The sequence below is a fragment of the Anomalospiza imberbis genome, chromosome 2 (assembly GCF_031753505.1).
Source record: "Anomalospiza imberbis isolate Cuckoo-Finch-1a 21T00152 chromosome 2, ASM3175350v1, whole genome shotgun sequence".
Lineage (NCBI taxonomy): Eukaryota > Metazoa > Chordata > Aves > Passeriformes > Viduidae > Anomalospiza > Anomalospiza imberbis.
Window position 1 is genome coordinate 15,780,886 of NC_089682.1, and position 27,436 is coordinate 15,808,321.

General features: G+C 37.9%; 1 protein-coding gene across 11 annotated transcripts in view; it reads left to right on the forward strand.

The window, feature by feature from the left end:
- MAP3K15 (mitogen-activated protein kinase kinase kinase 15) overlaps positions 1-27,436 on the forward strand; it is an 82,862-nt gene that overhangs the window by 25,803 nt on the left and 29,623 nt on the right. For 9 of the 11 annotated variants that reach the window (XM_068179929.1, XM_068179934.1, XM_068179933.1 and 6 more), the window contains 10 exons: positions 2,620-2,643; positions 7,974-8,045; positions 12,390-12,583; positions 14,775-14,943; positions 16,204-16,310; positions 23,718-23,888; positions 24,744-24,856; positions 25,899-26,058; positions 26,660-26,810; positions 27,218-27,325. In XM_068179929.1, the coding sequence (XP_068036030.1) occupies positions 2,620-2,643; positions 7,974-8,045; positions 12,390-12,583; positions 14,775-14,943; positions 16,204-16,310; positions 23,718-23,888; positions 24,744-24,856; positions 25,899-26,058; positions 26,660-26,810; positions 27,218-27,325 (1,269 nt within the window). Of the gene's footprint in view, positions 1-2,619; positions 2,644-7,973; positions 8,046-9,440; positions 9,504-12,389; positions 12,584-14,774; positions 14,944-16,203; positions 16,311-23,717; positions 23,889-24,743; positions 24,857-25,898; positions 26,059-26,659; positions 26,811-27,217; positions 27,326-27,436 lie in introns of those variants that run through there. The other 2 variants (XM_068179928.1, XM_068179939.1) reach the window with 2 other exon arrangements.

A 27,436-nucleotide genomic window follows, 5' to 3' on the forward strand; every position in this document is an offset into this window, starting at 1 on the left:
TCTTGCTACCTTCACTGAGAGAAACATTGTTCATGCTTTGTTGTTTTTTCCTTATTTTGAGTTATTGCCCCTTGCTACTTTGCTTATTTCCCCACCATTAGTGTCCAAAAATCCTTTTTGGAGTTCTCCAACCTCTCTTGATTCTGTAAGAATTTTAAGTCTCGATTTTTCCTGGAAAAGCTCTATTCTGTCACGGATTCTCATTCCTCTTCTCTGCTCTCAGTGTCTTTGATATTGCTCTCGTGTGTCTATAACCCATACTTCCTTTCTTCATGTGGTGGTCCACATGCACATTTGCATTCCATGTGGCCTGGAGTCCCAAGAACTCAGAGCTGGAGCCTGTCACACTCTGCTCAGTGAGATTATCCATACAGGTACACACTAATGTATTACTGGCATGTCCTCCTTTATTCCATCTAATCAGGGTGGGCAGGCATACAGCTTTTCATCCACTACTGGTAATATACCTGACTGCTATGAAATATTTCATTTTTATTTTTCATTAACACATTTTTATCTTTCTTTATGCTGTCACTCAGATGTTCTGATCAACTTGGTGCTCCCAAGGATGTGCCCAAGTCTGGGAAGTACAGGCTAGTTGTTTTCTGTTTGTTGCTGCCCAATGAGGATATTGGCTTTGATTTCTGCACTTCATGCCAAAGCGCATATTCAAGTCCCTGCTCCATAACTGGAGTGTTGAAGAATTTCTGTGGTTGCATGTTCAGACTGATTGTTGCCAGGCCTTGCAAGTCTTTGCACTGTCAGTTCTAAGTCTTTTTTTCTAATAATGTGATTCTCAAGTCTAGGGACTGGTGAACACCAGAATTTGACTAGATCACTTAAGGCCAGGAAAAACTATTTTCTGCCTTCACCTTTCTTCTAGGAACTCTGTCAGTGGCACTGATATCTTGCTCGTCCCTCAGTTGTTTGCATAACCTCCTTGGCCTAAATAGGCCCATAGCATATCTTAGATGGGATCATAAGACTTGATGTAAGATGCTGGAACCAGCTAGGAGAGATCCTGTGTATCAAATGGTTTAAGATGGACACTGAGACAGGGTTCAGTGTTCCTCCTGTCATTGGTGTCTCTTCATCAGTCGAGCCCCAGTTCAGTGCTGGATAGCATTCAAATATGCTAATACACCTTTCTAAGGAATACTTCAGAAGGTAGGCAGGGACTGTTTGTGGGGTATTTCAGCAAAGAACAGTTCATGACATGTTTCATGTCATAGCTGCAGGATGGTTTCAGAAGAGTTAATTTCTCCCTATGGAGAAAGATTTGACTGCAGTAGATAAAGCTCTTTTGGAGATACTTACTTAGCTAGATAAACATTAATTTTCAGATATGTAGTATTTCAGCTGTCTAAGCCCCATCACTTTTGTTATTAAGTATATTATTTGGCTTAAGGAGTTTAGGCTAATTAGAAATTCCGTTTAGTTTTTAGTACCTTTTTGACCCTCTGATGATGTTTCTTTATTCTGAAGTTTATGAGTAATTTGGTCAGGGTTTTTTCACTTTTGTTCAGAATTGTATTACTTTACTTGGGCCTAAGTTGCTGTGCACACCTTAAAAATGGTGCACAGACTGAGTGTTATAAAGGCAGTGTTGATGTTACTGCTGTGATTTCTGCTGAAGATCTGTGAAGTTCTGGCAGCCTGACTTTATACAAGTTATCTTAGGAGCCATCCTGAAATTGTCCCAAGAGTTGTCTCTTCTGGGTTTCAAGAGAATCATATCTACAGAGCTAAACCTCTTAAATGCCCCCTGATATTTTTGCCTGTTTTTGAGGAAATGGGTGTAGGGCCATGATCATTTCTATGCAGTGGTTGTCCAAGTGGATTTCAGGCTGTCACATATGAAGTTGCTCAAGCAGAATCATCTCAGGTTGTCAGAGCACATTTAATTCAATTATATTGACAGCTTTTATTAGAAACAATTCTATATCTAATATTTGAAGCATGGCTTAGCTGGAGACCTCTTTAGTTTGACCAAGCAGTGTTTATTGAATATGTAATCCACCACCCAAGAGAAGAGAAGGTTACTTACCAGCAACTAGAAGTCTCTGAGGCCTGGTTTATATGCCAAATAGTTTATCATCTGCTTCATTGTTTCAGTATCTCTCGTTAGATTTTGAGATAAGAAGAATTAGAGTGTAGAAGCAATGTGTTGGTGTGTACCAACCTGTGTAAGAAAGGGGCTTAGGTATCTGAAGTATACTCTTTCAGAGAGAAAACCCCTCCAGCTTTGAATGCTTTTGTCTCACAAATGCTCAGAGTGTGACTGAGTGTGCCCAGTCTGACAAACTCCAGTTACTGCTAAGTACAACTTTCTTCATTTTCTGAATACTTCTTGAAGTAGGTTTCTTCACTGAATTGTTAATTTTTTCCTGACCTGAGCTACTGACACTCTTCTTGATGTTGTTCTTTTCCTTTACTGGGAATTTACTGTGGCAGGAAATCTGGATTATGATGTGAAGAACACATTTGTGTGTGTGTGTACATATATATATATATATATATATGTATGTATGTATGTATGTATAGCAGTGGTTTTTATTTGAAATAATAATTCCCAGTAAAAACAAATAAACATTTCTATTATCTTTTTTCCCCCTACAGGATATGGTATCTCAGAAAAACACAGTAAGTATTAAATCCACATTCATTTTAAACACAAAATGAAGATCCTACATTTGAAGCGGCTCTAACACCAAAGCTACCACACATACATATGCTCTGTATGATTAAAGGCAATTGTTTTACCTATCTATAATTCATACTCTTTGAAAGCTTGTTGACACTCCAAAGTAAGACTATATTTTAAAGTTACTTTTCCTTACCAGTTCCTTTCTAAGTTGTAGAAAAGTGCCAGTAGATATAAGTTTTATTTGTAGATTGACAGATCCAAATATAAACTCAAAAATTCAGTGTCTTTTTTTCCCTCTACCACTACCACCCATTTGTGCAAATGCAGAAGTTTGTGATGCCTTAATGGGGTTTGCTTTTGTATCTCAAACAGCTTTGGCTTCTTTATACCTGTCCTCTGACAAATTCACAGATTTACTTAGAAATGCTTATTTCTTAGAAAAGCTTATTTCCAAAGTAAAAATATTCTTACACTTAATGCAAATAAAGCCAAACAAATAAGTTAGAAACAAGATAAAATGTTGGAGTTAAGACTTTTTGAAATATGCCAAAATATTTTATATAGTTGTATATTTTGCCATAGTTCACACCATGTCAGTGGTTATTTTCATTAAATCCTCCACACTGTTATTTTGAGAATGACTGATTTTACAAACCTCTTCCATTTATCATTTCTGTTTCCTCCCATTCACCATATACTTTTATTTTCTTCTAAACAGTATTGAGCAGGATTAAAATAAGAAAGTGCTCTTAGAGTTTAATAGTAATTTTAAAGAGAACTAGAAGAAAAATGCATTAGTCACAGCAGTTTATTTTGAGCTGCTGTTTTGACTTGGCCACAGTGCTCCACATAGGCTAAAGATAGATCAGGTTTAGCACATGTAAATGCAGGTCATCCTTCCTGGCTGCCTCAGGGATCTTTGAACCAGTTTGACCCGTGTGGTGGGAACTGCATTTACTTCTCTGTGGCTCTGCGAAGGGAGACTCAGAATGTGGCAGATTTGCTTGTGAATGCTACTGTCCATCAGCTGGTGGATGACCAAAATTTCAGGAGCATGTGTTCTGCCTTCCAGGGCAAGAGGGAGAATTGTGAATGAGCCATTTAATGATAATACCAGACATGGAGTAAATGACAAAGGGGAGGGTGGAAGTTCAACCTAGGGCAATCAGATTAGCAGCCTACAGTCTTTTCTTTTGGCAGGGGAGGTATTTCCCTTCACACTGAAAAGAAGAAAATACTGAATCACAGAGTATGCTGAGTTGGAAGGGACTCACCAGGATCATTGAGTCCAGCTCCTGGCCCTGCATAGGACATCCCTAAGTCACACCATTTGCTGAGAACCTTGTCCAAACACTTCTTGAACTCCATTAGGCTGTTGCTGTGACCACTTCTCTGGGACGTCTGTTCCAGTGTCCAACCACCCTGTTGATGAAGAACCTTTCCCTGTGATCCAACCTAAACCTCTCCTGACTCAGCTTCATACCTTTGGTTCCAGTGACATGGTTTCTATGGTGGGGTCTGGTACTGGACCTGTAAACACCTTGTGGCTAGCAGAAGGGGCAGGGAGACATCCCTAAGCTAGGATCCTGATTCCTCCTTTAAAAAGGAGGGATTGTCTAATCCACTTCCTTCAAGTGTTTAAATTAAGAAAAAAATTGTGAGTAAAATAGAGTGAGGTGAAATATGAATGACTTTAAATACCAAGTACAGATTCTTGACTTCTTTCTGTTATTTAAAGTTGTTCATACTTCTATTATTAGATAAATGTGTTCCCATATTTCATTCTTTTATCAGTATTTTTTATTCAGAAATTAGAACAAACTCATAAGCAAGCTAAATAATTCACAGGATAAAACTATGGGTTTTTTTAAGTCGAAGTTGACTTCAAATAGACAATTGCCTTCCCCTCCTTTCAAATCCAATGAGTTGTGACAAGAGGTTTGCAGTTTAGCACTCATCCAATATGGTGCCACTGCTTCATTGCTTGGTTAAATATTTTACAGCTGTAGGAGAAATGTCTTATTTGAAGTGAATTGCTGTGCTGTGCTTGTTAAGTAGGTACAAAATTGGCATTAATTTGTTACATCCACTCAAAAACATAGTTAGATAACCATTTCAGTTTAATTGCTGAATATTAGATGCAGTCGTTAATTCCCCTGTAGTAGAGCTTTGTGTTTTCCTTTCACTTGTCCTGAGTGGAAAATGTGAGTATGCCTCTGCCATAGCTGTGGATTAGCAGAGCTTAAATCCACTTTTTATCAGGAGCTGGAGGCATGGTGGAAAGGTGATAGATACCTGCTAAGCCTTCCTCCAGCCCAGTGGTAGCCACAGGAGTATCATTGCAGGAGAAGTCCTCTCCATGTTTTACAGGCTCTGTGTCCATGCGTCTGTAGGGTATGTATGGAAAGGGGAACAACTCAGATTGTTGCCAGGCACAGCACACCTTTGTTCCAGCAGCAAGAGTGAAACTTTCTGGGCTGGCTGCTGTAGCTTAGAGCTTTCGCTGAGGTTTCCCTGCTCTCACCTTTCCTATTTATCCTATAAATCTCACATCATCTACAAAGGGGCAGAAAAATCTTAGCATAGAGAAGATGTGGACCCATGTTGAAGTTGCAGACAAGGTGAATGTCTAGTGTGTCATCACGGCAATTTGCTTTGTGTATCACAAGAAAGCCTTGAAGAGAATTAATATTTTCCTTGTAGAGGAAACATTATTCAAATTCAGCATTGAGGAGGCGGCAAGAGCGAGCAAAGTGGACATGAAGCTGAAAACAATGCATAGAAAAAAAGTCAGCAATTCAACTGAGAGTTGGCCTGAGTATAGCTGATCTAACAGAGTAAATTTACAGCAGACAGCTGCTGTGGTGTGAGCCTGAGAGATTTACTAGCTTACTGTCTGAAAAAAGAGAATGATTAGGAGAACTTCCTTCCTTTCCTTCCTTTCCTTCCTTTCCTTCCTTTCCTTCCTTTCCTTCCTTTCCTTCCTTTCCCTTTCCTTCCTTTCCTTCCTTTCCTTCCTTTCCTTCCTTTCCTTCCTTTCCTTCCTTTCCTTCCTTTCCTTCCTTTCCTTCCTTTCCTTCCTTTCCTTCCTTTCCTTCCTTTCCTTCCTTTCCTTCCTTTCCTTCCTTTCCTTCCTTTCCTTCCTTTCCTTCCTTTCCTTCCTTTCCTTCCTTTCCTTCCTTTCCTTCCTTTCCTTCCTTTCCTTCCCTCCACCATCCAGGAATGCAGTTTTCACAGATAAGATGGAGGAATGTGATTCAATTCTACTTGACTTCCCTAAACAAGCAGTGTAAATTCTGTATAGATAATTTATTGCATACTGGCATGTGAAAGGAAAGAATTATTTTCTATGGGAGTTCAGAAGAATTGCCCTGGCATGAAATTCAAGATCAAGATTCTGTGTCCCGTTAGTTAGATTTCCTTCTGTGGTGCTCCTCTGAGCTTTAAGGACATTTCTGTTAGTTTTAATAAAGATTGCACAGCTTCCTAGTTTCTGTCAAAATTATTAATCAGTTATATAAATGGCAAATATGCAGTCTTGCAGAACAGGTGCCCTTATGGAATAATGGAATGAAGGGCAGAGGAAAGAAAATTACTTACAGAAAATGCTTGTGGTTTGGAATTTCTTTAGATGTCAGCTGAACATCAGTTTACTGGAGAAATGAAATTTCAAGGATTTTCAAAAGCAAAAAATGCTATTTAAAAATAATCTTTCCCCAGATCAATGTAATAGACAAAATCCATTGGGAAGTTTCTCTATTTTGATTCAAAATTTTTTTATCATCCTTGACTTTTTTTTTTTAAGGAAGGAAATTTCATCTGCTGCTACAGATCTTAAGAAATTATGAATAAAAAAAGTTCAAGGTTAAGTGAAGAAAAGAGTGAACATGGGGCTTTAGAAAACTGCTAGAGTCAGGAAGCAAAATATGCGGTCCCTTGGGCAGTGGCTCTAGGAAGGTTGCACATAGTTTGAGCCATTCAATTTGTTTGAATGAGGGATTCAAAATACAAACTAAAACTTTCCACTATGGAAAAATTATTATACCAAGTACAGAATATAAGGAGAAAGGCTAGTTCTTTGTTGTGTTCTTTAGTTTATAATACGCCTGAAGAAATTTTAATAACCCTATTAATTGCATTCAGGGAAGTTGTTTAAAGGAAAGTAGGCTGACTATTAAACCAAAAAGTTTATATCATTGTATACTTAGGCCTGTGGGCCTGGTGAAGTATTTTTAGAGATTTAAATGGTTATGTTTCATGAAATCCTGTAGCAGTTCTTATATTAAGCAGTGAACAATGTCTGAGCCGTGGAGGAGTCATTAGCAAAAATTCTTCTTGATCTAAAGGGAACTGAATTGCAATTTATCCATGCCACAAGGAATTTTTATGTTGAAAAATCTTTTTTTTATTTTAATTGGCAGAAAGTTTCTTCAGAGGTTTCAGTAGGTGTATAAATTAGACTGTATATACTGTTTCAAGGCAATGAACATTTAAGAAAACTAAATAGATAGATTTTGGCTCTTGGACTCATGTTCTCCAGTTAAGTAGCCCCTGTGGATTGTCATGAGAGCCAAGACTCTGAAGTATGATTACATGATATGAACTTAATAGTCCAAAGAAATATTATTGCCGAGTAGCTTTTTATTTTTTATTTTCTGATTATTTTTACAATGTATAAAAGTTTATATGATACAGTCATTTAATGATATGTTTCTAAAAACGTCTGAGGTAGCAGAAGTGTCAAAAGAGATTGTGAAAGGACACAGAATGAAAGAGGAGGAACATCTTAAATTCAGTAATTTTTCTTTTTGGGTGAAAAATAGTACAAAGGCTATTTATTTGGTTACAAAGGTAACCAAATAAATGCTAACTTTAATGCTTTTAATAATGAAATATGCCACTGTTACTTTAGATAGTGAAAACTAAGGCTTTTAAAATTTCTGTATGGAAGTTAGTTTTTATGGAAATATTGCCATCTCAAGCAATATGTAGTGGTTGGATTATAGTTATCTAATCAGATAATGAATCTGACAGGTTCATGAAAATAAGACTTGAAAACATCGTAATGATGACACAGGAGATGTATAGACATATAAATCATATAAATAAGAGAAATCCAAAAGATGAGATAGATAAGACAAATGCCAAAGTTTTTAACTTTTCTTGGCCTTGTAAATATAATCTTGCTACAAATATCTATATTCATTTTCTGTTGTTTCTTTCTTTAATTATTTCTTTATTCATGTGTTATGTGTGTCTTTTTGTTTCTTATGGTGTTTTTGTGGTGGTGTTTTCCTCTTTGTTGTTTTATTTCAATTTGGAGTAGGTTGCCAACCTCAAAGCTTTTCTTCGTGTTCAAGTACCTCCTGAATACCACAGTGGTAATCTAATAGGCAAAGTATGTATCACTTTAAATATGCTTTCTGTTGAATAGATATGCCATTCTTTCACTGTGTTTCTAGACATGTAAACATGAATAAGGATGATTTAAGAATATTGCTTGGCAGGGTCTTTCCTTCAAGGTGATTGCAGTACTTGCTCCTTGCAAGCTAGATCCCAGAAATTTCAAGTGTTTGTCTTGTGATAATCTCTCTTCCCAGTCTTTACATAAAAAATACTGCATTTATTCAACTTTAGAAGACAAAGTATTTTTTGGAAGTTTGTAATATCTTAGTCACTGTAGTGGGTTGACTGTGGCTGGATGCCAGGCACCCACCAGAGCCACTATCTCACTCCCCTCTGCAGCCAGACAGGAGAGAGAAAATAGAACAAAGGGTTCATGAGTTAAAGACTGGGAGAGGTCATTCACCAAATAGCATTATGGGCAAATCAGGCTTGAATTAGAGATATTAATTGAATTTATTAGTAATAAAATCAGAGCAGGATAATAAGAAGTAAAATAAGACTTTAAAAACACCTTATCCCCACCCCTCTCTCCTTCCAAGCTCTACTTTCTATGCCAGCAATGCAGGGAGACACAGAATGAGGCTTATGGTCAGTTGATCACAGGTTGTTTCTCCCACTGCTCAGGGACAGGGGTCATTTCCCTGCTCCAGTGTGGGGTCCCTCCCACGGGAGACAGTTCTCCATGAGCTTCACAAATGTGAGTCCATCCCTCAAGCAACAGTTCTCCACCAACTGCTGCAACATGGGGTTCCATGGGGTGCAGTCTTTGAGGCACAGCCTGACCCAGCGTGAGTCCCTCATGGGGTCACAAGTCCTACCAGGAAACCTGCTCCAGACTGGACTCCTCTCTCTACAGGTCTGCAGGTCCCTGCCAGGAGCCCACACCAGCACAGGATTCAAATGGGGTCACAGCCTCCTCTTAGACATCCACTTGTTCTAGTGTGGGGCTCCTCCATGGGCCGCAGGTGGATCTCTGCATCCCTGTGATCCTCCATGGGCTGCAGGGCCACAGCTGCTTCACCACGGTCTTTACCATGGGCTGCAGGGGAATCTCAGCTCCAGCATCTGGGCACCTCCTGCCCCTTCTTCTCTACTGGCCTTGGTGTCTCCAGCATTATTCCTCTCATATATTCACACTCCACCCTTCTGTGACTGCAGTTACATCTGTGCAATAACTTTTTTCCTTCTTCTTAAATCTGTTATCACAGAGGAGTTACCATCATTTCTAATTGGCCCAGCCTTGGCCAGCAGCCTATCTGTCTTGGAGCTGGCTGGCATTGCCTCTGCTGGACATGGAGGAAGTTTCCAGCAGCTTCCCCCAGAAGCCACTGTTGTAGCCCCCCAAGGCCCTCCCGCTGCCAAAACCTGGCCATGCGAATCCAATACATGCCTATGTGGCAAGATGGATAGGAATGTGATGTCACAGAAAATCCTAATACTTGAGACAACAGTGAGTTAAACTCCCTGAACACTCAGGAGTTTGTGATCTCTTGGAGTCAATGCAGTTCCTTTTCTATTACTTTATGTATTTTCCTTCTAACTGCTTAGTGAGGTGGAGTAAACATTCTTGATACTTGAGTGAGTGGCAAAATTAATAGCATGGCTCAAGTAAAATAACTACTATTAGCCTGGCAGGAATACTTCCTCCTTGAAAGTGCAGAGATTTTTGCTCAGTGTTACTTATTTGGGACAAAACCTACCTTTAATTCAAGTGTAGCATCTCTGTCACAAAGTGGCAGTTGCACCAGAATAACTTTACCAGTACAATTTAAAAAGTATGTTTATATTAAGATTCAAAGTTTACTTTTAATAGCATTAAAAAATATTTGGAAAATATTTTAAGACAAAAACCACTCTACATTTGGCCTGGCTTGCCTAGAGCCTAAAAATGGCCTCTGTGGGCTTCACTCTTTCAGCCTCTGAACAAAGGCATGGCTTTCTGCTTAATTCCTTTAACTGTTTCACCTGAAGAACAGAGCCCTTTCTCAACTTATTTGCAGTTATTTTCTGGGTTTTTTTTTCATGTTCTTAAATTTGTGGCTTGTTTTGTGGTAGATTCTAAAATGTTGTGATTAAATACAAAAGTTTTAGTGCTGCCGTACATTATATGCTTGAAGATGAACTAATCAGAGTTGTGGGGTTTTTTTCATTCTGCTTGGCTGTAATTTTTAACTTAAAATTTTCCAAAATCAGACAATTAAAGTATCTTAGCTTCTAATCCTGATATTAACCAACTCATCATATAATCTTGATAAGCTATGAAGTTATAATTCTGTTACAATTAAATAAGTAATAGTTTACAGATTTTATATGTCTGTGTTGTATACATATGCAGATAGGGTTGCTACATACATTACATATACCTAAGCGATTTATTCATTATCTTTAGAAAGCAATAGTTGGTGTATGACAAGACAGTAACTTTCAAAATTATTAGTTTTTGGTATCAGAGACCAGCATCCTGAACAGAAGATCAGAAGAAGCAAGGGTGGGTGATATTTTCAGCCATCTCTAATTCTTGTTAGCATAAGAAAAGTAGATGGACTGTTTTTTTACATAATGAAGATAGGAAAGACTTTCCTAGGCCACACAGTCTATATGAAAAGGTTTTATAATTTATTATATGTAAGTATTGTACTGAAGAAACTAGAAGACAGGAGGGTTTAATTGCACAGATTTCACTATGCAAAAGGAGACAAGAAATCCAAGTCAAATAGCTGATATGTTGGCTGGATAACAATACAATGTTTGAGGATTAGATTAATACAGTATTTCACATGTGTAATTAATTTTTTCTGAAAATTTAATTGCTTCTTCAATAGATAACTGCAGTTATTTGCATCTCAAGTTACATCACCCTTTCATATTGGTTGGGCTTTTTTCATTGCAGGAAGAGCTAATTTGCTGTTAAAGGTTTAAGGATAGAGTTTATAGACAAGCAGCTTTTGTGTTGCAGATAAACTTACTGTTTATTTGAATAAACATGAGAAAAAACTGTGCTACCATATTGGTGGCTTGGGTTGCAGTTTTTCTGAGTTTTTTGTTGAGAAGTAAAGATAACAATCCAATAGATAATTATATTGTTACAACAGGGATAATTTAACTTAGGATTTGTAAGGAAAGAATATGACTTGAACTTTATCTGTTAGAAATAATTTAAAATTCTAAATCATCGCTGAGATCAGCAACAGGATGTACTGATAGTTTTTTTATCTGTGGTTTTAGTAACTGCATGCCTTACATTTTTAACTTCCTGTGAACTATGTGTTTCTCCTGTCTAGTTTACTAATACATTCAAAAATGTGCCATCTTCATATCCATTCTTTTCATCATCTCAGAATTCTCCCATTGTTCAAGGTGATTATAAATGGCTATGGCTTTTCTACATGCTTAGATTATATGAAAAAAATGACAGGTTTGATTTTTCTGTACAGGTTCAGTGCTGCGATATCCAATGCAGTGGTAGTTGATCATGGCAGGTGTATCATGTTGACCTCTGCCTCAGTGCTCCCATCTAGTTACTCTCAAACATGAAGTTCACCTTCTTTTTAAACAGCAAAGAGTTGCCCTAGCTGGAATGGGATACGAGTGCTTCTCCCAGCTGTGGAAACCTTCACAGTAGTCTGATTTCTGGGTTTTACTCAGGGGGCTGAAAACTCTGAACTTGCTGGTTTTGGGCTCTGAAGGGCATTTCTTGTGTCCTCACCCACTTCAGCACCTTGTTTGTATTTACACATTTTATGTGGTATATTAAGTTTTTTTGGGTTTTACTTCTAGAATTTTGTTGCAAGTCCTACATCTATTACAAAACATTTCAAAGTTTTGGGGTTTTGTTGGTTAGGCTTTTGATGGTAGCATGCAGCAGATGTTTTGTAGGTTCCTCTGGGTTAAACATCTCTATACAGTCCCTCCAGTGTCTGTGTTTCTGTATTTCTCTCATTGTGGGGAGCTCTGCATCATATCTTTCCTAGCATAGGGTGGGCTTAAAAGATGCAAGTACATCTCTGAATCCAAAAATTTGGGAACAGAGCATCAGCTGGTAACTGTCAGACCCTACTAGGGTCCGTGCATTACATTAAAAGGAAAAATTGAACAGTTTTGTTGTATTGTCACTTAACAGACCTGGACCCTTATTCATCAGCTTTGTTAATATTTGAAACTTTTCCACACAAATTTCCTTGAATTTAATGCTTGCAAATCTTGTGTTAAACAGTGCACTAAAACTTCTTACACACCAGCACTACTCTAGCTGTTGTTCTGTCAGCAGAAGATTGTGTATGCACAAGTATAATTCCACTTTCATTTGTTTTCTAAACTCTGCCTGTTTTTATTTCAGGCTTCAAGTGGCAATTATTATTTTATTCCATACATTGTCACACCTTGTGCTGACTACTTTTGCTGTGAAAGTGATGCCCAACGAAGAGCCTCCGAGTACATGCAGCCCAGCTGGGACAATATCCTGGGGCCATTTTGTGTCCCACTGGTGGACAAGTTTCTCAGCCTTCTCAAGGATGTCCATGTTACATCATGGTAATGTTACAACATGCACAGTTCCAGAACCTCTGATAGTCTCTTTTTAATATTATGAAAAAAGAAGATACAGAATTTCTAGTAGCATTGATTATCAATTTTTTATTTTTCACTGCCCTTAATATAGTGTTAAAATAAGCTGCCAGTTTTACTGCTTTTTGTATTCCTGGCCTGCAGTTGTTGTAGTTAACTAACCATGTTATGCTAGAATTTGATTTATAGTTACTTTCCAGAAAGCAAAGGCAGTCCATGGGTAAGATAAAGTGCTTAAGTTTTACCGTGTGTAAGGTCATAATAAAATAGATTCTTCACAGAGTTCAAAGCCAAAAACTGTCCTTTTCTGTTATCAGATAAAATATATACATGGTAGCAATGGGCATTCGGTTGTAATTCTCATTATTTGTTTTTATTTACAAATATTAACCTTCTGGTATCACTTAATAAACATGATACTGCTTAGCCATTTCTACAAGGGTCTGTTGGAGTTTTGAGAATTGGGGCTGGAAAAGGAGGTTTTTCTTTCTCAGTTGCTCACCCTGTATTCTGCACCTATTTCTGGTTTGTATATATTTCTGGAAAACACTCAGAGAGACTTGAGTTTCTGGTTTTTAATTTTCCTAATGTCTGAAGCATGAGGTAGCATGGAGGACCCTCAGATTTGTTTCCCCATTGCCATCCCACCCGAGTGAGAGGCTTATCTAAAAAACAACTATTCTCCTGCGGTCCCATCCTCGCAGTCCCATGGATGACCCTCCTGTGACGTCCTCCCCTGAAGGGGAAGGGAGAACCCAAGATTCCTTGATGCTCGTGGTTGAAAGGAATGACAAAAGTCAGAGGGTCTGCAAAAGTTTGCAAAGTTTTATTAGTAAAATACACACTTGGCATGGAAATTGGTGTTTTAGTCCTTGACCTCCTAGTGTAAGGCACAACAGAGGGTTTTGGATAAAGGGCATAGGGTGAAAGGGAGAGAAAGAGAGAGTTGAATTAAAGAGGGGCAGAGAGGAGGAAAGAAAGGAAGAGAGATCACCCATCCTGGCTCCGGTGTCAATCCAGCAGGGGTTTCCGTGGTCCTGGGATGCATATGCAGGGCGAGCACTCTGGAATTTTTTGGGAATTTTTCTTTTTTTATAAATAAGTTTTCCCCACACTGGAGATCAGTTTCTCACTGTGTATGCAAATTAGTTACGTGCAGTCTGTTCTTGTAGATCTTTCTGGAAATGGGTTTGAAGTCTTTGGAGGTTATTGGGTGGTCTTGATCCCACCTTACAGTCCATGCCCGCTTCTTGGCCTTGTTTCTGTGCTTGCACTGTATGAGGCCGTGCTTGCCAGTAGTGCTTGCTGTGGCCTCTTAGCTTTGATTATAATGTGTATGAGACAGACAACTTGATTTTCTTGCTATGTGTAGGGCTTATGCTAAGCAAGATTTAATACTTTGAAAGACTCATTTGTAAACAAGAAGGGAATTGTATGCACTGGAATATCTGTCAGGTGGCACCTGCTAAGTTCCAAACTAGAGACTCCATGACCTGCTCCAGGATAAATTTACCCCTAACTAGCTTGTTGAGGCCATTCATACTTGTCATACTGGCAATGTATATATTATTTTTCAATTTACAAAAGTGCTGATGTTGGATTGTGCACTGATATTAGTGTAAATAAGATGCACTTACTGGAGGCTTTTACAGAGATCCTGCCCACATTATGTATTATGTTCATCAAAGAGATTGCAACTAAATCAGATTTTGTTGGCTTGTTTTTGTTTTAGTTTCTGTGTTGGAAAATCTTCTTCCAACTTCCATGATAAAACAATATACCTCCTCTTTGCAGCACACTGGTGTTTCTCCTCTGTGTCACTTTATTATGTCAGATGCAACTTTCCTTATGACACAAAGTACCACATCTGTCAGGGTCAGTAATGGGGCAAAGAAATACTCCAGTTTTCCTGTGTTGGTAAAATTGCCTCACAGTCCTGATTATAAGCATATTGATGCATAGCTCTACAGTCTGAGGTGGGTCAAGGTGGAATATTTGTAAGTAGTTATTGAAAAATATGGAAACATTTGATGTTGACCTCACTCTGAGGAAATGATACATTTTATTAGAAATTATACTTTTTATTAGAGGCATAGCCGTGTTTCATAAGAAATGTCTAACGGTCTTCTTCCCCCGTGTCTAACTTCTATTTCTTTAGTGCCTATTATAAAGAAACACTGTTAAATGACATTAGAAAAGCTAGAGAGAAGTACCAAGGAGATGAACTGGCTAAGGAGCTGGCTAGGATTAAGCTTCGTATGGATAATACTGAAGTGCTGACTTCTGACATTGTCATAAACCTGCTTCTTTCTTACAGAGACATTCAGGTATGTGCTTAAAGACAAAGGTGGGTTATTTTACCATGCAATTTTGGCTCTTGTTTGTTCTCCTGTGCTTCTTTGTTAAGCAGTGATTCAAAGCTGACACTAAATGGGAGCAACTGTTACATTGTTTTAGTTTGGCATGTCTTTTGGGCAGTTTAAGGGGATAGAGACTCTTACTTTGCCTGTGAACAAGAGTCTCGGATGAGGTGACTTCCCGAGGTTTCTCCCTTTGCTTTTGGTAATTTTTATCTTTATTAAAAAGAAAAAAAGCAAAAATCCCTACTGAATCAAAATGCTTGCCTTGCTCTCTTCTCCTCTACCTTTCCTCCCTCCCCTCATAAAGTTAAATACATTTAGAAATGAAAAACATGTACGACCATTGTATTGGCTAGAGATGCCCAATTTGAGAACTATAATTCAATGAAACATTAATTTGCTTTAAAATCTAACTGCACCTTTTTTTCTTGTTTTAATGTTTTAAAATAAATTCTGCTTTTGCTGAAGCAGCTGTTCTACCAAATTGGTAGTCTGTGTGTTTAACATCCTTTTTCAAATATGATTTCAACCATTTTATAGATTTTTTTTCCCATCAGAGCTAAGTTGGTTATTTCTTGTTTATAAATGGGTTGTGAGAGAGCAACGGGTGACCACAGCATCCTTCATTACCAAACCTTCCATTCTGAAATGCATGTTTTCCTTACAGCACTTTATCCAACTTCATTTGGATTGACTCTGATGATCATGAAAGGTCTCCCTTGAGAAATGTACTCGTCTCAAAACACATTTTGAACAAAAATATTCAGTAACACAAGGCCCTTTGAAATGTCAGTAAACTGGCCTCTTCAGCACTGTAAATGTGGGTTACCCCCGAGAAACCCAAATGAGTGCACAAGTAGCTGATGTACTTCAGAGACAGCTGTGGTTGAGTCCACAGTGACCTGGTGAGGTGTCATTCATCAGAAGATCTTAATAAGGCCTGAAAAAGGCAGACTTGTCATCTCTTCTACTGGTGCTGGGAGAGTAATTGATCACACTGGCTACAGGGATTCAGTAGTTTGGGTATTGTGGTGAGGAAGAGGCAAGCACTGACATGGATAGACAAAATCCCTGTGTGCTCCTATGCAGCCTTCATGGCTGTTTCTCTTAGGAACAGTCACCTGAGAAACTGTCTAGTGATCATGATACACTTCAGCTTAGTGATGCTTTCCTCCTTTCAGTTTACTCTACTTCAATCCTTTTTACTGTTTTTTAATTTCATACCAGGACTATGATGCAATGGTGAGGCTGGTAGAAACACTAGAAATGCTTCCTACCTGTGACCTGGCTGATCAGCACAACATTAAGTTTCATTATGCTTTTGCATTGAATCGGTAAGGGTGATTGATTGAAGTTGTTTCATTTTATTGCTCTTCCATATGGGCTTATATGTACATTTATAGTGCAGATAATAGCAAATTCCCTTCCCTTTCTGCACACATTGATATTCATCACAGTCATCTCTCCTTAATCCCATATTTAGTATGCACCAGGACAGTTTGTAACTTTTGAAGCTGTTGTTTTCCAACAACCACTGCTTTGTCAACAGCTAGGAGGGAGACTCCAAAGGCCACCTGACTAACTGCAAGACTCCAGTGATACCAAGGGGTTCTTGGTCAGTCTGAGATTGTTTAATCTGAGTCACTGACTATTCTGAATGTCTTCAAATGTTTAGTGTGATAGAGTTATGAGTGATTTGTTAAAGTAATAGGTAAAAAGCACTGCTTGATCTACAAATACACATTCATGATAGAGTTTTCTTGGAAGGCTGGATGGTCATCAGGACCTGCAGGCACATCATTACTTCAGGAAACACTGAAATATTATTGAACTCTTCTAGTTAGGTGCAGACTTTTGTCATACCTATGTATAATAACTACTCCCTTCCTAAAGAATTTACATTAAGATTGTCTGAGAAAATAGATCTTATGCAAATGAAATCACATGTAATAATAAAAGTAATTGGCTAGATGCAATCCACATACTATTAAAGATTGTGACCTAGCTAGCTAAAGCTAAACTAAATGAGGTATCTAATTGTGAATTAGCTAACTAAAAATTAGCATTGGACAATTTATGCATCAGGATGGCATAAATCAAAGAGATTAAGAACTTAATAATAGATCTGGAAATGCAGTTCCTATGGCATTTTCTGGAAAATAGTAATAAATCTGGTTCTATCTGACAGTTTAATTGGACACAAGAGTAAACACTAAAGTATTGCTCATAAAAATACTGTATATGGATTTAGCCCTATTTTCAGAAATTAAAAAAAATATTTCATGAATTTGACTCAAAATGTTTAAATTTGCCAGCAAGAATAATGCTAGAATCATGCACCGTCCTTAGGTAATGTCTTAATATAAAAAGTTTTTAAAAATTTTTCATTTAGATGTGCATAACAAAATTAGCAAGCTCCTTTACTGTCTTGGTCTTCAAATTCTTTATATTTTGAGCAGCATATGAAATCCATGCCATTAAATCTTCTGTTTTCACAATGCCAATAGCACCCTGGTAAGACAAGATAAAATTAATTGCCCATGAACTTGCTTTCCCTGTCAACAGCTTTCATTAAAATTATTATTAGCCCAATCCAGCATGATTCAGCTTGTTTTCTTTTGGGAACTATTTAACCATTTTTAAAGAAAAGGTTTTTCAGAAATAAATGACTGGTTTTTCATTGGTAAGAATGCAGAATTTAGCTTCTACAGACGTTTTTGCCTTCTTCAAACAAAATGGTGGACAAAGCTCAAAAGCTGAGACTTAAACATTTTTTGAGCAAGTCCACTTAGTTCAAAATGACCCCTAAAATGTTGCATTTAGCATCTTACTTGCATGAAAATTTTGAATCCTTAATTTTGTCTCTTTTAAAACCAATTTATTTTTAGTGATTTTTCTCAGAAGCTATCTTTAAAATATTTTCAGTTCATATTCTATTATTTTTGACGTACAGAACATTATTAATGTTGATAAGTACAGCTGATTGAGCCCACCAGGAAAAAAATGCATCGTATGCAGAACAGAATTAGCAGCTGTAAGAATACCTGACCCTGCAGAATGTTAATGTGTGCTTAATTTCATAAAAAAGTATACTAGAACTGTGATCCAGAGTGAGCAATTAGTTTATTTCCTCTTGGACTGCATAACTGAGTTCTCCTGGCCATTAGTGTCACTTGCATTGTCAAGTCAGAGTTCCTCCAGTGCCGCGCAGGGGCAGCGCCGTGGCAGGAGGGGCTGCAGGGCTGCTTCTGGGCTCTGCTGCTTCAGCAGCTGGCCACAAGCCTGCTCTGAAGCACAGCTCTGTGCAGGTCCAGGTTAACAAGTAGGGCTAAGGCACGGCACAGGAGTGTTTCACTTCAGGTTCTGTGCCATTCCAGCCTGGCTGCATGTCCTCTGCCTCAGAGCCAGCCTGGGTCTGGCCTGGCTTGGACCATAAGCAACGCAAGCCTGGGCCTCACTGGTGGCTCCTGTGCAGACCGGTGCTGCGGCACTCACTGTCATTTGTGGGGCAGGCAGACACTTGCATGCTGATTTCTGGAACCCTGATTCATGTGGCAGGTGTTCAAGCACAGCCCCTCTCCTGGATTGCCATCCTCCTCTCTGGCTGCCGTTTCAGAGCAGAACTGAGCATCTTGGGTTTGTCAGCTCTCATGTCTGTTGTCAGAGGCTTACAATGGATGTTTGCAATGACAGGCTCGTGCTTGTTTCCAAGCCTGGGCAATCTGAGTACATCACCGTCCTAGGGAGCAAAGGGCTATTGCTTTTCCAGTGTCTTAAGCGAAATAATTTGGATGTTACATAGGAACAGAGCAGACAGTGCTCTCTTCTGTGCAGACTCAGGCTTGTTTATACATTGTTCCTTGTTGCCTCCTAGCTGAGATTTGAGTCTAATTGTACCTTAATTTAGACATCTTTAGGTATAAGTTCAGCCCCAATGAGTTCAGTACAATGAGTACTTTCAATATGTGTACTCACAGCTGTGGTATGAAGTAGGATGCTGTGCAGTTGAGGGCTGAGTGTTCCAGATGTGGATGGCTGATTGTTTCAGTCCATGGTACACCTTGCCTGGGAGGCAAGCACTGTGTAAGGACAATCTTCTAACTGGTCTTATTTACCAGAGCTGGAGTTATAATGTCCTGGAAACTTGCAAAGAGGCCCAAGGGTATGCCAAATTCTGTTCAAAACAGAGTAGACTTTAAAACCAAACCCAGTCCCGGCATGAGGCCAGAACTGTGAAAATTTTAGTCTCTTTCCAGAGCGCTTCTATCTTCCTTTATGTTAAAGATGAGGACAGCTGCAGTCACTATTATTTAACTCAGCATGCTGTGTTTTAACAAGCAACATATTCCAGTACCATAATAAAAGAAGGCAATTAACAAGTGAAGGGTGTATTAGGGTGCAAGTAGAAAATCACTAGTAATTGTGAATAATATTAGTAATTGTGAATAATAGTAGCCACAGAAAATTGTTTCCATTGATAAGCACTGGGGTATTTAAAATGTTCTGTTCTGTGATTACTCAAATTTAGTAAAAAAACATGTTGTGAGCTTCCTCCTTCTATACGCCTGGCTTTCATGAAGTACCTGAAGTGTATATGAGGGAGGGAAAAAAGCTAGTTTTTTTGTTTGTCATATCTGTCTGGAGGCTTGCATATTTAGTTCTTGTCAAAGTTTAATTTAGGGTCTTGTTTTCCTCATTCACTGTTTCAAATATTGAAGATTCTACAAGCAAATTACATCCTCAGTGAAATGTATCTTAATTCAAAAATCAGTTTCTGGTTTTAAGTGAGAATGCAAGTGTATTAACTAATTAAAATGAGTTCTCGTATTTCTTAATAATTAGGATTTTTTAAAAATGTTTTTGCTGTTATTAAGACATGAAATTAAAAGGAAAGCAAATGTGTATTCCCTTGAGAAAATACTTTCCATGAATACAAGAGTTTTTTGTCATATATAGTCTTCTCCATCTAGCTAGATGGAAACAAACCATACAGGAGAAGATGTGAACAAAAAGCTGAGAAAAAAAGATTACATCACCTGTTACCAACAGAGCGAGCTAATTCTTGTCCCGGTGAAATCCATGCTGTTCCTCAATTTGAATTTTTTCCCCTAATCCTAATAGTTCAGTTTCCTTTTTAAAGAGAGCTTAAAACTGTACTCAGTACTGAAGATTAATGTGCTGGGTATTTGTAAAAGACATCATAATTTTTCATTTTTTTGTTCATTTCCTTTTAATTCCAGCATTATGCTTGAGGACACTTGGCAGTGTTTTATTAAGCACTAGGATATTTTCATAATTGCCCTAGTTTTTGGAAGAAACTCTTTCTTAACTGGCAGCAGTTTCAGATAATGTAGATTCATTTTCTCTGTTTGGTTTCTCTGCAAGTTCTCACAAGGTAACAATTGTAGTAAGAGGACTAAAATGTGCTAACAAAAAATCAGTAAGAAAAAAGTAGTTTTATGAAACACTTTCCAAGGCCTGTGTGATTTTTTAATATCATTTCTAAATAAATTGTAGTAGTACTCTTTTTTCTTATCTCATTGACCACTGAAACTGTATTTTGAAAGATTTTTTAGATAGCGAGTAGTGATTCTAAAAACTGTGCCCCCTTAAAAAAAAAAAAGAAAAGTAGCTCATATTTTCACTGGATGTGTATGCAAACTTCTTTAAGATAGGACATATCTTCTTCTACATGTGGAGAGTTTAACAGATTGTATGTTGAAGAGCACCACTGAAAAATGCCTATTTCAAAATTCAATTTCATGCCTAAAGTTGACTTTACCATGATACCATGAGGGACATCTGTATTTCAGTGCAAGATGGCCTGTAAGTACCAGGGAGCAGTAAAATTACCTGATAGTCATTTTTATAGCAGCCTATTGAGATTCTGCTCTGGCTTATAAGACTTCATATTCAGGGTATATACTTTGCAAATCTCACCTGGTGCACCAAGTTAATCCATAAAGAGAACATTTTCTGCCTTCCTTCTCGTGCCTGTGCATCATCATATACAGTATTTCTACTTTCCCTGTTCAGAGAGGCTGTGGCATCTCCATCCTTGGAGGTTTAATAGATTCAGCTTTTCAGACACAGCCAAGGCTGCCATGGTCTAGTGCTGGGCCATAGACCTGCTGTGAGAGGGGGATTCTGTTAGATGACCTCCAGCAGTCATTTATTACGTGTTTTTTTTGAGATTTGTTCTAGTGTGGCTTTAAATGGGGGCTGGGGAGCATGGGGAAGCTAACATAGTTGAGATTGGTTTAAAAAAATCAAAGTCAGAGCTAAACCTTGAGGGTTTAAGGTAATCTCTTCTGAGATTATATCTGTTGATAACACCACAGATCTGTTTCAAGGTACCTTGAAACAAATTATGTGCTGTCAAGCATGCAGACCTGACGAAGTGTGGAGTCTGAAGTAAGAAATGAAAATCTGTCTTGGTCAAGAATAACAGGTTCTGCATATTATCCAACAGAATCTTTTCATACTGACTTCAGAGAACTTGCTTGTAGCTTATGTGATCTTTCAGGTTGTTTGGTTTTTTTCTTTGTTTACCCTCTTTTTGGGATTTAGAAGCTGATAACTTCCTAAATTTGTAAATTATTGTAATTAGTGTATGGGTTTTGTATTATCCAGTGGGCATTGAATTCTGCTGCAGTGAAAAACAGGGTCTAATATAAAGACACCTAAACTGATTATTGTTTAATTATATCCTGTTAGATGAGTGTATACTTGTCATGTGCTAAATTTTGTTGAATTTAATTATTTTTAACAATATTTTTTTCTGTATAAGAGAGAGAGATCTTTCATTTTAAGTTCTCTAGTACAGTGTTCATTTAGGGATTGGTCTTGTGTTTTCCTAGTGTTTCCTAGCGTTGTTTTTGGTGTGTACAGGTTCATCCTTTGATGACCAGAAATGTTAATTTGCACATTGTCCCATTTTAAACAGTGTCTTGCTTTGTTCATTGCATTTCTTCTTTAGTTATGCTTTTTTCAATCAGTACCTAACACCTCTTTATATTAACATTAATAAATAACCTATTTCACAGAAGGCAGACTTGAGTCAAGTGTAGGAAAGCAGTGATTTTTAGATTTTCTGTTTCCATGCTAAAGTGGAACATGAGTTTTTAGTTGTGCATTTCTTGTGTTTTCAGGAAGAGCTCAGAACACATGCCAACTTTTGTGGTCACAATATACAAGACCAGGGAAATATTGGACTTTAATATTAGGGCCTAATTTTGTTCTAAGCTCTGTTTACTCAATTTTATGTGCTTTAATGTTAACAATAGTGAAACTTGGGTACTCCTAGTGAAAGAATCTGGTTTGTCCTGAAGAGGTTTGTTTAGAGCATGCTGATCTGTGCAATGGATTTACCCCCACAGTTTTTACCTCCTGCTTATTTCTTGTAAAACTGAAAAAAGATAGCAACTTTCTCCTTGTGTGCTCATTAGAGAAGGCCAGTATTATTTCAGAGCAGTTAACCTGAAGAAAAAAAATGCTTTAAAAATATTCAAGTAGTTGCTGTGATAGTTTATGCTCTGCCAGTGACATCAAAGGCAGGATAAAGCCTTCACAACTAGCTACAAAGCTGTTTAATCTTATTAGATGTTCTCCATCACCTAACGTGCACAGAAGCCTGAATTTTATTACAGATGTGCTGTTACTGATCTTATTGCATCAGCTGGTTACCTAAGGAACAGAGCCCCTTTACAGTAAATATTAATCCTTTTGGGGCATGCAAGTAATAAATTTACCAGAAACCATTATCTGCTGCTGATATTGCTGACAAAGTAGTCATAGTCCTTGTAGGCCTGTTCATGGATACCTAGGTGGGGATTGGAAAATTGTAAACAGTTCTAAAAAGGGGTTGGTAAATATTTTAAATCTCTCTGGTGATGAAAAAAAGTGTTGAAGAGGCTATTAAACTCTTTGGCTGTGTTTGCATTACTCTTACAAATAGACATTGTTGTTTGTTCTAAGTGACTTTTTGCAGTGAATATTGAGTTCTAAACTTAGAAAAACAGCAAGGTAAATGGAGGCAAAAAATCTGGCTGCTTAATAATAAGGAATGTAAATGTTATTTAATCACTGTTTTCTTATTATACAGTTGTTAAATATTTGTCAGAACATGCATATCACAGCTGTTAGTTTTCCAAAGCTTTTTCTCATCTGAAGAATTTTAATTAAGAAATGCAGTTCAATTTTGCCCTTTTATTCTTGTTGGAGTTCAAAGGCTCCATATTGAGCTCTGTCATTCTTTTGGATAAGATTGGATTGACCTGGCTTCTCCTGAAATTAGTTGGTATTTCCTGGTATTGTTCCTGGATCCTCTAGATTCAAGATTACAAATCTTGGATATAGATGAATGATCTGTCACACTGAATGCTGAAAATGGCCATTTTTGTTAAGTGTTGTCAGGAATGAACACTGAACAGGCACTTTTTTCTCAGAGTGTGTTTGTGTACACAGGAAGGAATCAAATTAGATGGCAGATTTTTGTCAAAGAGGAGTTCTGGGTTTGCATCAGTTCTTATGTGAGCTGCACATAGAGACCAATGATGGGAGGGTGAATTTGGGTTTTATCAGTCAACCAACAATCATGCATCAGTCTAAGTAAAGTCAAGTGTGTGTATAGTAATTATGGATGGATTGTGGGATAGATGAGGGATACTATTGTTCTCCCATCTTGCTGTTACTGTTTCAGGTCTGAACTCATTTATTTTATTTTCTGTATTTGATTTCAGAAGAAATAATGCAGGTGACAGAGAGAAGGCACTACAAGTTATGCTTCAAGTCCTGCAGACATGTGATCACCCTGCTCCAGACATGTTTTGCTTATGTGGGAGGATCTACAAGGATATGTTTCTTGATTCTGACTGTAAAGATACCAATAGTCGAGATCATTCCATTGAATGGTAACAGGAAAAAACCAAAAAAAAAATCTGTTTAAAAGCATTTTCAGACGTTTTACTTCTGCATATGAAAAGCAAGGCTGTAATAATTAGAAGATCAGTTGTTCTACTTATCTCTGTTTTTCAGGGTCTTGTTTGAATAAGTGGTTTACTGAGCATCAGGTCTTGGTATATGTGTTTCCTTGCTTCTCTTTATAAACTCTCCTGGAAATTGAATGATGCACTTTATTGGGAGGGATGTTGACTAACCTGTGTCTTTGTTGAGGAAATATATTATTAATGTGTCTTAAGGCCAAAATGAAATACAAGTGAGATCATGGAGTTATGTTAGTCCTCTGTGCAAGGATGGTTTCCATGCTGGATCCCCAGGAAATAGAATGATCTACTGTATATAAGGAAAAACAGTGATAAACTGTGTTATAAATTTTCTTAAGGCTTTGAGGCATGCATATGCATGCAGGCTCTCACTGACATACTGTTCATATAGTAGTGTTTGTATAATCATACGTCTGAGTACAATAATTTTAGCAATGTGGGTTTGAACTGTAATTGTGCAATATTCTCCCCCACCACCTCTTTCCCCCCCCCCCATGCAACATGGATGGGTAGCAGTGAACTTGCAAGCTTCAGGTGGATCTCTTCATCCTGCACCAGCTGGTGGCAGGCATTCAGCCTGTGTCAGCTGTCTCAGTTACCTTTAATGAATGTGAAGCTTTAAAACAAAGGGTTTGGGGCCATTGGTGCCAACTAACCATATAATCCTTACAGTAAATCAATAGCTTAAAATGCCTACCAAAACTCTGCAATATTTCAGTTCTTCTAAACAATGAGATGTGAGTTCTTAACTCTTCTCTGCAGGTACCGCAAAGGATTTGAACTCCAGCCAACTCTCTATTCTGGAATTAACCTTGCAGTTTTGCTGCTTGTTGCAGGACAACAGTTTGAAAGCTCGATGGAACTGAGAAAAATAGGTAAATAGCCACACATAGTGCCACAGACAAGTATTCTGCCTCTCTCCCTATGAAGAAAATAAAATGCTTATAGTGATGGGTTGCATAGGCAGAAAGGTGGTTCAGGCTTTTTCGTGGTGGGTCCTGGATGGCAGTCTAAAGCACAGGGATCTCAAAGGCACGTTTTCCTTCTGGCTGCCTTGGAGCAGCTTTCTGGTAACATGGCATGGCTCATATAAAGGGCCCCAGAGATTGGAGAACCACAAAGGACCAACTTCAGCACCATCTGTAAACTGCCGTTACTGCACCACAGAGATTCTCATTGCAGAGCCAATAGGGCACAAAAACAGGAAAAGACAGTGTGGCCCAGTTCTCCTCAGGAATGCCAGGAAAGGATTTCTCTTGTCACTGAGTTGAGAGATCCACAAGAAATAGTGCCTGGAAGGATCTACCTGGAGAGTTACTTGTTGTCTACCTAGAGTCAGTCACATCTTCCATGTATGTGCTAACTAAAACACATTACTTTACATTTACAAAGAAATCCCATAATAGAAACAGATATGCAGTTCTTCCTAGGAAGATGATAGTTGAACATTATATTTGGAATCTGGTCTTGTCTGAAATGCATATTTGAGCCTTAAATGTTAAGAATGCAAAGGTGGCTTTAAATCATTCCTCTGACCCTGCTCTGGGGTGGACTTGTGTGAACCTCTAGCCATGGATCTCTTGCAGTAAATGTAGATGAGTGCACAGATTTGTGCACCTTACACTGAGAATCAGGAGGCAGATGGCCCAGACAGGAAATAAGAGGTTTTTCAGCCCTGTGTTGTAGGAGTTCTGTACTGGAGGTATGACTTGCAGATCCTGCCTCTGTATTGTGCAATGTTCTCTGGGGAAAATGTATTCCTCTTTATTTTCATCAATAATGCTTAATCAAGTCTTAAATTTCATCAATAATGCTTAATCAAGTCTTAAATTAGTCTTTTACTGATCAACTTAACAGTAAAAAACACAAAAGAGTGTTTTACTGATAGAAAATTGGTTTCCAATTGAAATTTTACAGGTGTACGGTTAAACAGCTTATTGGGAAGAAAAGGAAGCCTAGAAAAAATGAACAATTACTGGGATGTGGGACAGTTCTTCAGTGTCAGCATGCTGGCAAATGATGTTGGTAAAGCAGTACAAGCAGCAGAGAAGCTTTTCAAGCTGAAACCTCCAGTGTGGTATGTGGTAGAAGGCTGTTGCTCAAGTACTAAACTATGGGGAAATACATGAATTTAAAAAATCTTGCAGTCACTTGGATAACTTAACTGGATTTTTCTATCTTAGATTGTTTGCAACTCTGACTTTATGCTCTGTTCTTTTATTGTGAGAAGGAAGGTGGAAGGTGAGAAATTAAGTTATCCAACATTGTCAGGTTATATCCCATTGAAGCACGTATTTTATAAGAAAGAATTTGGATATTAGTAATGACTCCTTGAGAAGCAGTTGTGAAAAATTATGAAACCATTGTTTTCAGAGTTAAGCTAGCTGCTGCTTCCCTCCACCATCTTCCAGTTCATCACATCCTGTCTAATCCCCATGTAACTACTCATGCAGCTATACCCATTTGCAAAAAGCTATTGCTCATGAACATCCGTGTGAGCTTATGACTCAAGGCTTTGTCTAAACTTGCTATTCTTTCCAGAAATCTGTAAAAATCAACACTACCATTGTGGTAGCTTTTAAAACACATTTCGTTTTGGATGTCTAAATCAGTTAAGTGGTTTTAGAATCTGGTCGAATTTTTTCTCTCTGTTAATTCACTAATTCAATACATTCTAGGTACTTGAAATCATTAGTTCAGAATCTGATGTTAATTCAGCGTTTCAAGAAACTCACCATAGAACATTCTCCTAAACAAGAAAGATTGACTTTCTGGCTAGATATAATTTTTGAGGCAACGAAAGAAACAACTAATGGACTGAGATTTCCAGTAAGATGTTATGTCCAAACAAGTTTTGCATGTTTTATGTTTCTGGATAGGATATTACAAGAATTGGAAGACTCTAAACATAATACTTGAAAACTTAACTGCCTGTTGTTCACTGCATGAACCAAACCCCTGTACTCTTTTAATCTTTATGCTAGAAAAAAAAATTAACCCACCACCCGAAAAGCATTCTAAGAAGCACTTGTAAGTCTCCTATAACAAATTGTGATAATGCTGTTCTGTTGTTCATAAGAACACAGACTTTTCCTGCCTTGCCTTGCCCTCCTGTCTCCCTTGAAAATTTTTTTGGCCTTACTTCAAAATTACCTTCTGTCTATATCTGAGCATCTGAAGATACTGTATTTAGTTACTGGTTTATTATATTAAGGAAAAATGCTGTCTGTCTTCAGGTTTTGGTGATAGAACCAACTAAAGTCTACCAGCCTGCCTATGTTTCAATCAACAGTGAAGCAGATGAGAGCTCTCTGTCTTTGTGGCATGTCTCTCCCCCTGAAATGGTAAAACCATTGTGTTAAATGGTGTGATTCAGTGTGTTAAATGTACTGATTCATTGTACATAAAGTAATTTTTTACATGTAGATTTTGGAGTACTTTGCAATAATTTTGAA